This window comes from Hemiscyllium ocellatum, chromosome 31, assembly GCF_020745735.1.
Source record: "Hemiscyllium ocellatum isolate sHemOce1 chromosome 31, sHemOce1.pat.X.cur, whole genome shotgun sequence".
Classification (NCBI taxonomy): Eukaryota; Metazoa; Chordata; class Chondrichthyes; order Orectolobiformes; family Hemiscylliidae; genus Hemiscyllium; species Hemiscyllium ocellatum.
The window spans coordinates 52,891,392-52,904,045 of NC_083431.1; the positions used below are offsets into that span (position 1 = coordinate 52,891,392).

Consider the following 12,654-nt stretch of genomic DNA (forward strand, 5'->3'; position numbering starts at 1 on the left):
TCCAGCAGGCTAAGATAAAAGGTAGGAAGGAGGAACTTGTGGGAGGGGCGTTGGAAATGCGATAGGTGGAAGGAGGTCAAGGTGAGGGTGATAGGCTGGAGTGGGGATCAGGGCGGAGAGGTCAGGAAGAAGATTGCAGGTTAGGAGGGCGGTGCTGAGTTTGAGAGATTTGACTGAGACAAGGTGGGGGGAGGGGAAATGAGGAAACTGGAGAAATCTAGGTTCATCCCTTGTGGTTGGAGGGTTCCTAGGCGGAAGATGAGGCGCTCTTCCTTCAGCCGTCGTGTTGTTATGGTCTGGCGATGGAGGAGTCCAAGGACCTGCATGTCCTTGGTGGAGTGGGAGGGGGGAGTTAAAGTGTTGAGCCACGATGCGGTTGGGTTGGTTGGTCCGGGTGTTCCCTGAAACCTTCCGCAAGTAGGCGGCCTGTCTCCCCAATATAAAGGAGGCCACATCGGGTGCAACGGATGCAATAGATGTGTGTGGAGGTGCAGGTGAATTTGTGGCAGATATGGAAGGATCCTTTGGGGCCTTGGAGGGAAGTAAGGGGGGAGGTGTGGGTGCAAGTTTTGCATTTCTTGCGGTTGCAGGGGAAGGTGCCGGGAGTGGAGGTTGGGTTGGTGGGGGGTGTGGACCTGACGAGGGTGTCACGGAGGGAGTGGTCTTTTCGGAACGCTGATAGGGGAGGGGAGGGAAATATATCCCTGGTGGTGGGGTCCGTTTGGAGGTGGCAGAAATGACGACAAATGATACGATGTATGTGGAGGTTGAGGACCAGTGGGGTTCTGTCCTGGTGGCAATTGGAGGGGCGGGGCTCAAGGGCAGAGGAATGGGAAATGGAGGAGATGCGGTGGAGGGCATCGTCGATCACATCTGGGGGGAAATTGCGGTCTTTGAAGGAGGCCATTTGAGTTATACGGTATTGGAACTGGTCCTCCTGGGAGCAGATGCGGAGGAGACGAAGGAATTGGAAGTATGGGATGGCGTTTTTACAGGGGGCAGGGTGGGAGGAGGTTTGGTCTAGGTAGCTGTGGGAGTCGGTCGGTTTGTAGTAAATTTCCGTGTTGATCCGGTCGCCTGAGATAGAAATGGAAAGGTCTAGGAAGGGGAGGGAGGAGTCCGAGATGGTCCAGGTAAATTTGAGGTCAGGGTGGAAGGTGTTAGTAAAGTGGATGACTTGTTCAACCTCCTCGTGGGAGCACGAGGCAGCGCCAATACAGTCATTGATGTAGCAGAGGAAAAGGTGGGGGGTGGTGCCAGTGTAGTTGTGGAAGATGGACTGTTCCACATATCCTACGAAGAGGCAGGCATAGCTGGGGCCCATGCGGGTGCCCATGGTTACTCCTTTGGTTTGGAGGAAGTGGGAGGATTGGAAAGAGAAGTTGTTTTGGGTGAGGACCAGTTCAGTCAGTCAAAGGAGGGTGTCAGGGTGTCATTCTACCTGTCCACCCTTTTTCCAAGTATGGGGATGGCAAACACGAGGGGAGCTGAAAATGTGTTGCTGGTTAAAGCACAGCAGGTTAGGCAGCATCTCAGGAATAGGGAATTCGACGTTTCGAGCATAAGCCCTTCATCAGGCTTATGCTCGAAACGTCGAATTCCCTATTCCTGAGATGCTGCCTAACCTGCTGTGCTTTAACCAGCAACACATTTTCAGCTGTAATCTCCAGCATCTGCAGACCTCATTTTTTAAACACGAGGGGACACAACTTTAAAGTGAGGGGAGATAGCTATAAGACAGATGTCAGAGGTAGTTTCTTTACTCAGAGAGTAGTAAGGGTATGGAATGCTTTGCCTGCAACGGTAGTAGATTCACCAAGTTTAAGTGCATTTAAGTCGTCATTGGACAGGCAAATGGACGTACATGGAATAGTGTAGGTGGGATGGGCTTCAGATTAGTATGACAGGGCGGCGCAACAACGAGGGCTGAAGGGCCTGTACTGCGCTGTAATGTTCTATGTAAATCTCCTTTGAACTCTAATGAGGGCTTTACTATCCTTCCTTAAATAAGATGCCCAGAACTGAACACAATACTCCAATGTTGTCTGACCAATGATTTGCAGAGATGTAGCATCACTTACTTGCTTTTATGTTCTATTTATAAACCCAAGGATTTAAAAATAATAAATATAAACAGGATTGTGATTTATTAAGAATTCTCATTGACAGATCTTCTTGCTTAAAAACTGATATAGAGAAGGTATTTAGAGTCAGAGTCATAGAGATGTGCAGCACAGAAACAGACCCTTCGGTCCAACTTGCTAGCACTTGACCCGTATCCCCCTAAACCCTTCCAGTTCGTGTATCCATCTAGATGCCTTTTAAATTTTGTAATTGTACCAGCCTCCACCACTTCCTTTGGCAGCTCATTCCATACACACATCACCCTCTGCGTGAAAAGTTGCCCCTTAGGTCCCTTTTAAAATTTTCCCCACTCACTCTAAATTTAGGCCCTCTAGTTCTGGACTCCCCTATCCATGCCCCTGATTTTATAAATCTCTATAAGTTCACCCCTCAGCCTCCGACGCTCCAGGGAAAACAGCCCCAGCCTATTCAGCCTCTCCCTGTGGCTCAGATCCTCCAACCCTGGCGACATCCTTGTAAATCTTTTCTGAACTAATTTAGGATCACGGCAACCAGAAAGGTATTTTTATTTTATGTTGAGAGATTCATGAAGCAATGGGATTAGAGAGTCCGTCGTAACATGCATTTGAAAAAAATTCTCAATCCAGTTATTTTTCCTAAATTTCTCCTATTTAATCTGGTCACTCCTTCCCCTTGTTCTTAACCTCCTGAATAACCCCTCAAACACTTGGAAATAGTCTCTTTCCGTCTAACTTGTTACATCCAGTCAGAATTTCAAACATGTTTGTAAAACTGTTTCAGCCTCAATTTTGTGCAGAGCATTTTAAGGAAGGCTGTGAAATGTTTGGAAGAGTATAGAAAGAATTTATGAGAATTGTTCCATGGTGAGGGCCTTCTGTTACATGGATAGAAAAGCTAGAGTTGTTCTTTTTAGAGAAGATTGAAAGGAGATTTGATCATCGGTGTTCAAAATCAGAAAGGGTCCCTACGGCTGACAGAAAGACACAGGAGGGTGGAGAGCCAAGGTGATTGGCAAAAGAACCAACAGCACTTGGAAAATAATAATTGTCAATGCATGGAGTTGTTCAAATTTGCAGTTTCTAATTTGCTGGGTGTTCTGTTCCCTTACCTTTGCCGGGTGTTCTGTTCCCTTACCTTTGCCTTGCCCTGGAAGTTGAAGGTCAGCACATATTCACCTGGCCGTGTCTCACTCTGGCGAATGACAAACAAGCCATGACTCCTTGAGCCTCCAGCCAGAACCAGTTGGGCAGCTTTTACCCGTGACAGTGTCCCGTGGAACCAGGGGTAACTGGAGAGCTGAAGTTCAGTATCTATCTGATCCTCCTCACCTGCAGTTAAAAAAAAAGATAATCCAGTTTCTATCCAAGTTAACAATTGAAGAACAGCTTGTTCAAGAGTCATAAACTTTAGCTCTGTACCATTGTTCAGCTATTAGGAGCAACAATTGAAGATTTGGAGCTGATCTAGTCTCCACAATATAGATCGGATGTCACTTGGCCAGTGTGGTTCGTCCAGTCTGGGTGATTTGACGCTTTCCCCATGACAGCATTGAGCAGTTTCTCAAATGATTTTGAGTGCTTCGTCCATTAACTCGTCAGTCGGCCATTCCACATGTCGGCATTGTGTGCAAAGATGACCTTCACCTCTTAATTTAATCTTAATGTTATAGCCTGCCCTACATTCACACTTAGAGTTACCAACGCCTCAGGATTGTCCTGCTGGCAGTATGGGTTCTCTTCACAATTTATATTCCCAGTAGCAAACCCCTTGTCACCTGTTGCACTGGGGAAGCCATCAGCTTGTTGATATTAATCCTCCACACCACTGAGGGCAGTACAGGAAATTAAGCAGCACGGGGGAAGGGAGAGAGAGAGAGAGAAGGAGAGAGAGAGAGTGAGAGAGTGAGAGAGTGAGAGAGTGAGAGAGAGAGAGTGAGAGAGTGAGAGAGTGAGAGAGAATGGTTGGTACACGGTGGCTTGAGAGAAAAGATGTGAGGGGGGATTCGCTGGGCGCTCCAGTGGAGAGAGTGAGATTCTACTTGGGGATGGAAAGGGCAACTCAGGGTGGACGTTGGTCACAGAATCCCTATAGTGTGGAAGCATTCGGCCCATCAATACACACCGTCACTCTAGGGAACATCCCATCCAGCCCCACCCCATCCCTGTAAGCCTACATTTCCCATGAGCAATCGACATTAACCTGAACAAGGTTGGAATCGAACCTGGGACCCTGGCACTGTGAAGCAGCAGTGCTAACCATTGAGCCACTGGCCTCAGCAGAGAGAGAGAAAACTAAGGAATTAGGGATCGGGGTAGAGAGGGAGGGACTGGGAATGGGAGTTTGAGTATAGAAAAGGGAGATTGGAAAATTGAGGGTACAGAAGACTGGGGATTTGGGGCTCAGAGCTCCAGTAGGCTTTACCAGAGATCAGGAGAAGCTGGAAGGAAGGGACACAGAGGTAAGAGCATCCAGGAAAGAAATGAGTGAAAAAGGGAGATCATTCTGAGAGACTGCTGTCACTGGCTGTGAATGCAGAAATAGAGAATGGAAAATAAGGATGCTCATTGGAGGAAACAAGAAGAAAGCTCTTAAACTGAGGGCTACTTGACCGTGGAATAAATCATCACATGTTGCTATTGAGGTCAACAACATACAGTTACAGGAGAGAGCACCAGCCCGAGGCGCCAAATGGCTTCTGCCTGTGTTGTAATTTCTAACAGTCTGTAAAAATCTCCTTTATTGAGTTTGAACTGGTCACTGTTGGTACTGAGCTGGGTTAACAAAGAAATGCCCCACTGCTCCTCATGTATCCCTCAGGTTGGTTCAGCTCGGTTTGTGTTGCTGGATTTGATGTGTAAAGGAGCAAGTGAGGCCTGCAGATACTGGAGATCAGAGTCAAAACATGTGGCACTGGAAAAGCACAGCCGGTCAGGCAGCATCCGAGGAGCAGGAGAATCGATGTTTCAGGCATAAGTCCTTCATCAGGAATGTGTAAAGTCTAGGATCACCTAGTCCAAGGTTCCATTTCAGTGTCTTTGTCCCTTTCACACAGTCAAAGCCCAAAGCAATGTCTAACAAATATGTTTTAATTGCAGAAACTTCCCTTCAGTGACAGCTGTCTGGGAGGATACATGGTCGTCACGTAGATTTAAATATTATATAAAGGGATACTCATCATCTCATGGTGCTCCAGTAGTGATGAATAAAGAGGAGTCTATTTCAGAAACTCAACAAGATATTTTGTCAAGACTTCGCTACAAGTAACATTTATTTTGGAAATTCTCTAAGAAAGGGGTATCTCTTATATTTTCCACTTTATTGAACACCTTACAGTAGTCGAGAGGCAATGGAAATTTTGCTCTATGTCCTGAGTGGTCATGAGGGGGAGCAGGAGGAAGAGATGAGTCCAGGCAGAGCACCAGCTTTTCAGGGAAAGAGGATGCTTTGAATACTGAATCTTAGAAGATTGTTATGTTTTGAAATGTACTCTAACTCAAAGTGAAACAAACCATCCCAGATAAACACCTCAGCTCAGAGACATGCCCGTGTGATCCTGTTGCCATGGGGAGAGAAACTTAAACATAAACCCCGTTGAAGTGGAGTAGCAATTTTAACTCCTTTTCACTGAAGCTTGGAATAAAAAGGGTAGCTGTTGTTTGAAGTGTTGGAGACAAGCTTGTGCTCAGCTGAAGCAGGACGAATGGTGTCAATGACTAAGCAGCATGCCCTTGGAGTTTGATTTCCGTTTAAAAATGGGAGAGAACCAATAGGGCTCTTGAAGATTTAAGCAATAGAGTTTGCTTATGGTGTGCTATGTGGGTGGCAATTATACCTGGCAAAACACAAGATGAACGGAACAGTTGTTGAAGGATAGTGGAAATTTCAGTGTGGCATGTTGGGAGAATTGAACCTCTCCTGAGGAGATGCAAGTGACTGTGGAATTGTTCCTGCAATGCTGTAGATCAGGAAAAATGTGGAATTGTGCAAAAGTGTTACCAAAGAAATTTTTCAGCTTGTCAATTAGTGAATACCTTTGTCTTTGTTTTGTACATTACAGTGTTTAAATGTTTATTTTATGTTATCCTAGCTTCTTTGTGAGAATAAAAATCTTGAAAAGCAAAATCTTGGAAGTTTTAACAAGTTATTAGTCTCCACATGGATCACAAGGGACAGGAAGGCTCAACATTAATTGAGAATTGCTGCATGCTAATTACAAGCAGTTGGGCCAAAGGGTCAAACTCAGGGTCTGCACAAGGTGCAGGTTGAGGTGAAAACAGGTAGAGGACGATGAAATGGTATTCTTCTCTCACTCGGGTGTAGGACATCCCTTCTTCTCAGATCCACCTCGACCAGGAGCACCAATGTTGTACTCGAGCTGTTGCCGCGTGGTGTGTCAGCAACTGCCAGATATACTGTGAAAACGATCTCTAATCAACACATTAGGTGCTGAATTTGCAGTTTTGCCAATGCCTCCAGGCTGATGGAATTACTCTCACAACCATTTGCTTTAACCATTAAATTTTTAGACTACTCACTGTGGGTCAGTTCTTACATTTTCACCAAAATAACTATTACTTTGCCCAGTTTAGTCCCCTTGTACATGATGCCACAATGGGGGTTGATTGATCTCCCTTCTATATTTGTCAGTTCTTCATTAACCCTCATGTGCCGGTTCCAGGTTTCCTCCTGTTCTTCTTACTCCACACATCTACTTTGGTGTTTGTGTCACATCGGTACCTAGCTGTTACCTCTCAATGTCGCTGAAGCTTCTGCACTGTGTAACACAGCCACTTTCCCACTTGTCTTGTAGGTTCTCCCTTACAGTTTCAATAACACATAATACTGTACCACACTTCTTCCAATTACAGTCGATTCTGATAGAACACGCAATTTCGCATAATAAAATAAGTCACACAATAGCTGTGCTATTTAGAATAGTGGGACCTGAATCACATTATAGCCTATATAGAGGTAAGGAGTTTGTGTTCTACAAGTAACGGTCTAAATTCTTCAATCGCATTAAAGAATCATAGCAGAATCAACTGTACTCTAACCAGAGCTAATGCCGTGCTTAATTTCCATTTTCTGCCAACACTGACCCCAGCTATTTAGAACCACTTGCTTTCTTCAGCTCTTCCCCAATAATCTTTATACCTCCATTCCTATTGATGACCCGATGTTCAAACGGATAGCCTATACATTGACTCTTTAGTTACTGATCTTTCACTAAAATAACCCAGACTAGAACTTAAAGAACATTCTAGTTCAAATAATGAAGGGGCTGCCATTACCTGGACGCTCTGTAAGCTTCCCGACGAACCCAGATCTCTAACATTCACTGAATCCCAATGCCCCAACATGTAAAGAGGAGACATGAATGGTGAAATCAGCAAGCTTTCAGCTTTCATCGTGAGCTGTAAAATCCCCAGTAGTATCTCTATATTGCCAATGCAATAATACCAGCCAGTATCACAATGACCCTGGCCTTACCTGTCGATGTGCTGCTCAGAGCTTCTGAATGCAGAGCCTGCAGGAAGTTTTCCAGAGGGACGTGTGCGAGAAGTCCCGGTACCTGGGGTTCCTTTGGTCTGACGTGCGAGACAGTGACAGCAGCATCTAGGTTTGTGCACATCTTTTCAGGCATTTGGGTAACACCTGAGACACAGAGGATAGTATATGACTGCATCATTGCGTCCCAGGAGGCAGCTGACCTTCCAATGGCTACTCACACACTTTAAAGTCAGCCTTCAGCTTGACTATACACCCTCAGCTTAGAATCTATTTTTGGTGGAGTGGGTGTAAGGAGGCAGGTCAGGAAGCAGAACAGAGAGCAAAATAGATTCCCTCTAAGTGGTCTTAATCAAGGTGGACTGAGCAGGGCAGAGACTAACAGGTCTCTCTCCTTGGCAGCAGTGACCTGTTAGGTCCATTACTGGATTATGCAGGGGAGAGGTACCCCTGGGATCTCCCAGATAAATGATCAGGCACCTCACTGAGGCAGGAGACCAATATTTTCACTTGAAGCATCCTCCAAGCAGAATGCACTTGAGGGTCTGTCAACATCTCTCCTATATCCAGCATGGAGCCAGAGAGATAAATGTGACATCTACAGATGGAGCAAAGTCCATGTACATCTTGAAACTTGCTCACAAAGTAGTTCTTTGAGCAGTGACTACAGTGGACTAGATTCCAGCAGATTCTGTTATTGTTTCTGATTTCCAGCACCCACAGTTTGACTACAGAGTCAAACATCCCAGAACAATGTAGATGCAATTCAGAAGCAGAGAACAGAAAAAAGAAGCCATTCCAATGACACTCCCATCCTTCCTCAGCAATATCCGTATAACCGTCTATACCTTTTGCTTCATGTTCATCTGGCTTCATATATCTCCTGGTTATCCAGCCGTTTCACATGAGAAGGTGTGGGAAGAGACACATTCCTGACTCATTCAGGGAGTCGCGAGCAAATTCCAGAAAGGTCCGATTTTTCACAACAGTAACCCATCCAGACCCATTCCCCTACTTATATTTACTCCTGATCAATGCACCTAACTTGAATGCTATGGACAATTTCCCATGGCCAATTCACCCAACCTGCACCTCTTTGGATCTTGCGAGGAAACTGGAGCACCCAGAGGGTGCCCACGCAGACACAGGGAGAATGTGTAAACTCCACTGTCGTCCAAGGCTGGAATCGAACCCAGGTCCCTGGCGCTGTGAGACAGCAGTGCTAACCACTGAACCACCATGCCACATGGAGCACTAACTATCTAGCCAATTCCAAGGGAGGTCAAGAGGAACAGGGACCATAATCACTTACCCTCTGACAGGAAGTCACAACTGCAAGGAGGAATTGCGGGTAATTCTCTACTTGGCATGCTCACTGCGTGTGGACAAGAAATCAGCTCCAAGTCTTCTTCACTGTCACTGCAAAGGAAAGCAAAACTCAGACAAAAATCGAACATTTGGGTTTGAGTAAACTTTACCTTTGCATATGGAAATAGCTGTGTTTTAAGATTTAATGTGAATTCTTCAGAAAAAATTAATGATGAGCCTTAACCAATTGAAAGCCATTAGTCTGGATTGGAGTGAGGTGGTGTTGGAAACAGCAAGATGATTGTACACTCCACTACAGGCCAATCTGATGACCCCTCCTCCTCAAGCATCTCCTCAGCTTTTCCACACTCACAGCGTGCACATGTCAATGACTGAAGGTAAACCCATTTGCCTTCCATTCACCACTGACTGCTGGAGACCAGGATTCTCCAGGGATAGTCTGACAGGTTTCCCCAAGGAGACCCTGAACGGAGAATCATAGAATCCCTAAAATGCAGAATGAGGCCATTCAACTCATCAGGTCTGCACCAACCCTGTGAAGTGCAATCCAACCCTCCCCATCCTATCCCATTACAATGGCCAATCCACCTAACCTGCACAGGTTTGCATTGTGGGACAAAACTGGAGCAGCTGAGGAAAATGTGCAAACTCTGCGCAGACAGTTGCCCAAGGCCAAAATTGAACCCGGGTCCCTGGCGTTGCGGGGCAGCAGTGCTAACCACTGAGCCACCTTAAGACAGAGGGTCTTGGAGTGATGTTAGTTTAGCCACAGACACCTCTCCAAGACCTCCGAACCCTTCGGCAAATTAGTCCTCCAGCTTGATCTGACCCTTTAAGTTTCCCAGATCCTGCTGCAGATATATCAGCAATGGAAGTACATAGTTCCAGTGCATTGGTGGACCACTTGACTTGGGATTTCTGTCACTCACCATTGAATGATTAGAGCTTCTCACATCCCTGCAACTCTAACAGACCAGGCATGTTTCCTCTCCAGTAAGTGAGCTTGTAGACCCTGACAGGTACCACTATTGCTCATGCCCTGCTACTTCATTACAATTACTGATCTGAGTGGCAACACATTATAGGACTAATAAAATCAATGAGGTCCTATCTCAAAGATCTCCCTGAATGATCCTCAAGGTTGTTGGTCAGAACAGGTAAGACTGTACAACTCTTGCACCTCCTCCACTAAAGTACAATTGACCCCACTTAGAAAAGACTCCCAGAGACTCGAGGTAGGATTACTGTTAGAGGGAACTTACTTATCACATGAATTGGATGTCTTTGCACTGCTCTAAGTCACCATTTGCAACGCAGGGTTTTTATCATGAAGCCCAAGGTCTGCTGTAAGATTCAATGCTCAGACACTGGTCCTCTTTACATACAGGGGTCACGCAATTACAGCATCAGCTGAAGTAAGATACAGATGGTCCATCAGATAGCATAGCACCCCTCCGACAATCCCTTCAGCAATGCTATCATGAAGTTCTTGCTCACGGTAGGACCACCTCCAGCAGCCAGCCAGTCATGGGCAGATTGCCAGTCATTCCAAAAATCCCTCTAAAGCAATACAGGGAAGGAAGACTAGGACTTGCTGGTTGTGAAAATGGAATAAGGTTCCAGTGGGAAGTTGCTCCCATTCATTGTTGTTTGATATGCCACTGAATAGTGATCAATTCAACAAGACTGTATGGACAATGGCAATCCTCCAGCTCTCCCAAGATTTCTCAGCCCTTTACCAGAGTTGTTACACCGTTCTGTCCCAGGCACACAGCCACTCAAATTTCTCAGCCACACAGCGTGCCAGCACCATTTCCTGCACTGATTTCCACTTCTGAAAACCAGTACCGTGCAAGGAGCGGAGAGAAAATAATAATTCGAAGGTACAGTGTTCCACTATCGTTTAATTTGGTGACAGTATATCCAGTAAGTTGCACCACAGCTCAAGTCTGAACTGCTCAATGATCATGTGAAGTGGAAGTAGGAAAGGAAGTATAGCTTACACTCCATTACCTCATTCAATGTCCTGCCCCATGTCCCTAGAGAATTAACCTATTCAGTTACATGAAGACCCACAGCAGAAACAGGAAGGATGTTCCCAACAACTGGGGAGTTCAGGACAAAGGGTCACAATCTAAGGATATAAGATAGACCAATTAAGAAGACAGTGGTGATTGTTGGAGGTCAATCAATGAAGTCCTATCTCAAAAACGTCCCCGACTGATCAAGCTTGTAAGCAGGACAGGGAAGACCATTTAGCTCTCACTCTCTTTCACTAAAGTATACTGGACCATTCTTGGAAAAAGATCCTGAACTTCTTGGAGTTGCCACACATGGTTTTGTTGAGATCGCTGAATCTTTGTACCCTGCCTGGCAGTCCAAATCTGGCAATAGTTACGCAATTTTGTCAAAATAAAATTTGATGTGTCCACCAACATCCTTGAGCTGTTCAGGGAGAGGGGAGCACCTAGGAAGGGAAGTGTTTATTGCCCCCTCCAACTCTATTTTGATTTAATCCCTGCCCTCCCCTTCACTGATCACACCGCATTGCCCCTTTGATGTGAAGTCACTGCTTGTCACTGGCCACTTGGGTGTTTCCTTTCTTCCTGGTGGTGGAAATTGAATAGAGATTTGTGCACTTTGTGTCTTTCACAGTGTCCCACACCTACACACATACAACATGGGAAAAAAAAATTAAATTTGATTTGTCATTTCGCTTGGGTACTTTCACTCATACTGATTGCTAAAAACCTGCCAAAGCCAGACATAGCAATTTGAAGTGTATCACATGACATTAGTCTTTGAACTGGACTATTACCTATGTTTTGAGTAGGTCTGTTACTAAGGATTGCCTCGTATTGATCGGTGAGATTGTTCTCAATTTCTCTGAGTCCTTTGGCAATCTCCCTTCCTGCCTCAGCCTTTCCATTTGACTGGGCAGAGTGAGGAGATGATGTGTGCTGTTGATCGCTTATGACAAAGTTGGTAATGCAATAACAACTCAAGTGTGCTTCAACAATTCAGCAGTAATTCTTGAAGTCAACTACTTCATGTCCCAGCAATCAGATTCATAATCTACTGATACGAGATAATCAGTTTGTGTGAATATGAGGAGATCTCCTCTCAGTCCTACCCATGGTCCGTTTGGGATGTTATGGATCACCAGCGGCTCTCTAGTTTGCATAGCTCAGTGCACATTACAAACACTGCACTGGCTGATGTGCCCCTTAAATTTTGTTGCTCACGTTTGGCCAGTACAGCACATCTCTTACCTTCCTCAGCCCTGATACAATTCTGTGGTGACTTGAATGGATGCACTTTAACATCTCTTCTCTCATAAAATCTGCATTGACATTCTTCCAGAGCAATGGAAATACCAAATGACACATGCAACCATCTGTACCTCCTAAAGAGTGTTCAGAAATAGTTTGATTTGATTTCTTGTCATGTGTATTTTGTTACAGCAAAAAGTGTTGTCTAGTGTCATCACTCTCTGGCACCATATTAAAACACAGAAGAATAAACCAAAACAGAATATAAAGGCAGAAAAATAAAGAAATAATGAAGAATTGTTCAACCTTCTTGTTAAGTGCTCTGCCATGGACCTGGTGGCTAGGCATAAGTCCCTTCACCGCACTGCAACGAAAATTGCCACTCTTTCTGCACCATCTCACCTTCTCCGAAACCACGACGCTATGAGTTAGAAAGCTG

At 45.3% G+C, this 12,654-nt stretch overlaps 1 protein-coding gene across 4 annotated transcripts in view; it reads right to left on the reverse strand.

Annotated features, from left to right (window-relative positions):
- LOC132830315 (SH2B adapter protein 2) overlaps nt 1-12,654 on the reverse strand; it is a 128,728-nt gene that overhangs the window by 27,451 nt on the left and 88,623 nt on the right. For all 4 annotated transcript variants that reach the window (XM_060847914.1, XM_060847913.1, XM_060847915.1 and 1 more), the window contains 3 exons: nt 8,927-9,033; nt 7,597-7,761; nt 3,241-3,434 (listed from right to left, as the gene is read on the reverse strand). In XM_060847914.1, the coding sequence (XP_060703897.1) occupies nt 3,241-3,434; nt 7,597-7,761; nt 8,927-9,033 (466 nt within the window). The remainder of the gene's footprint in view (nt 1-3,240; nt 3,435-7,596; nt 7,762-8,926; nt 9,034-12,654) is intronic.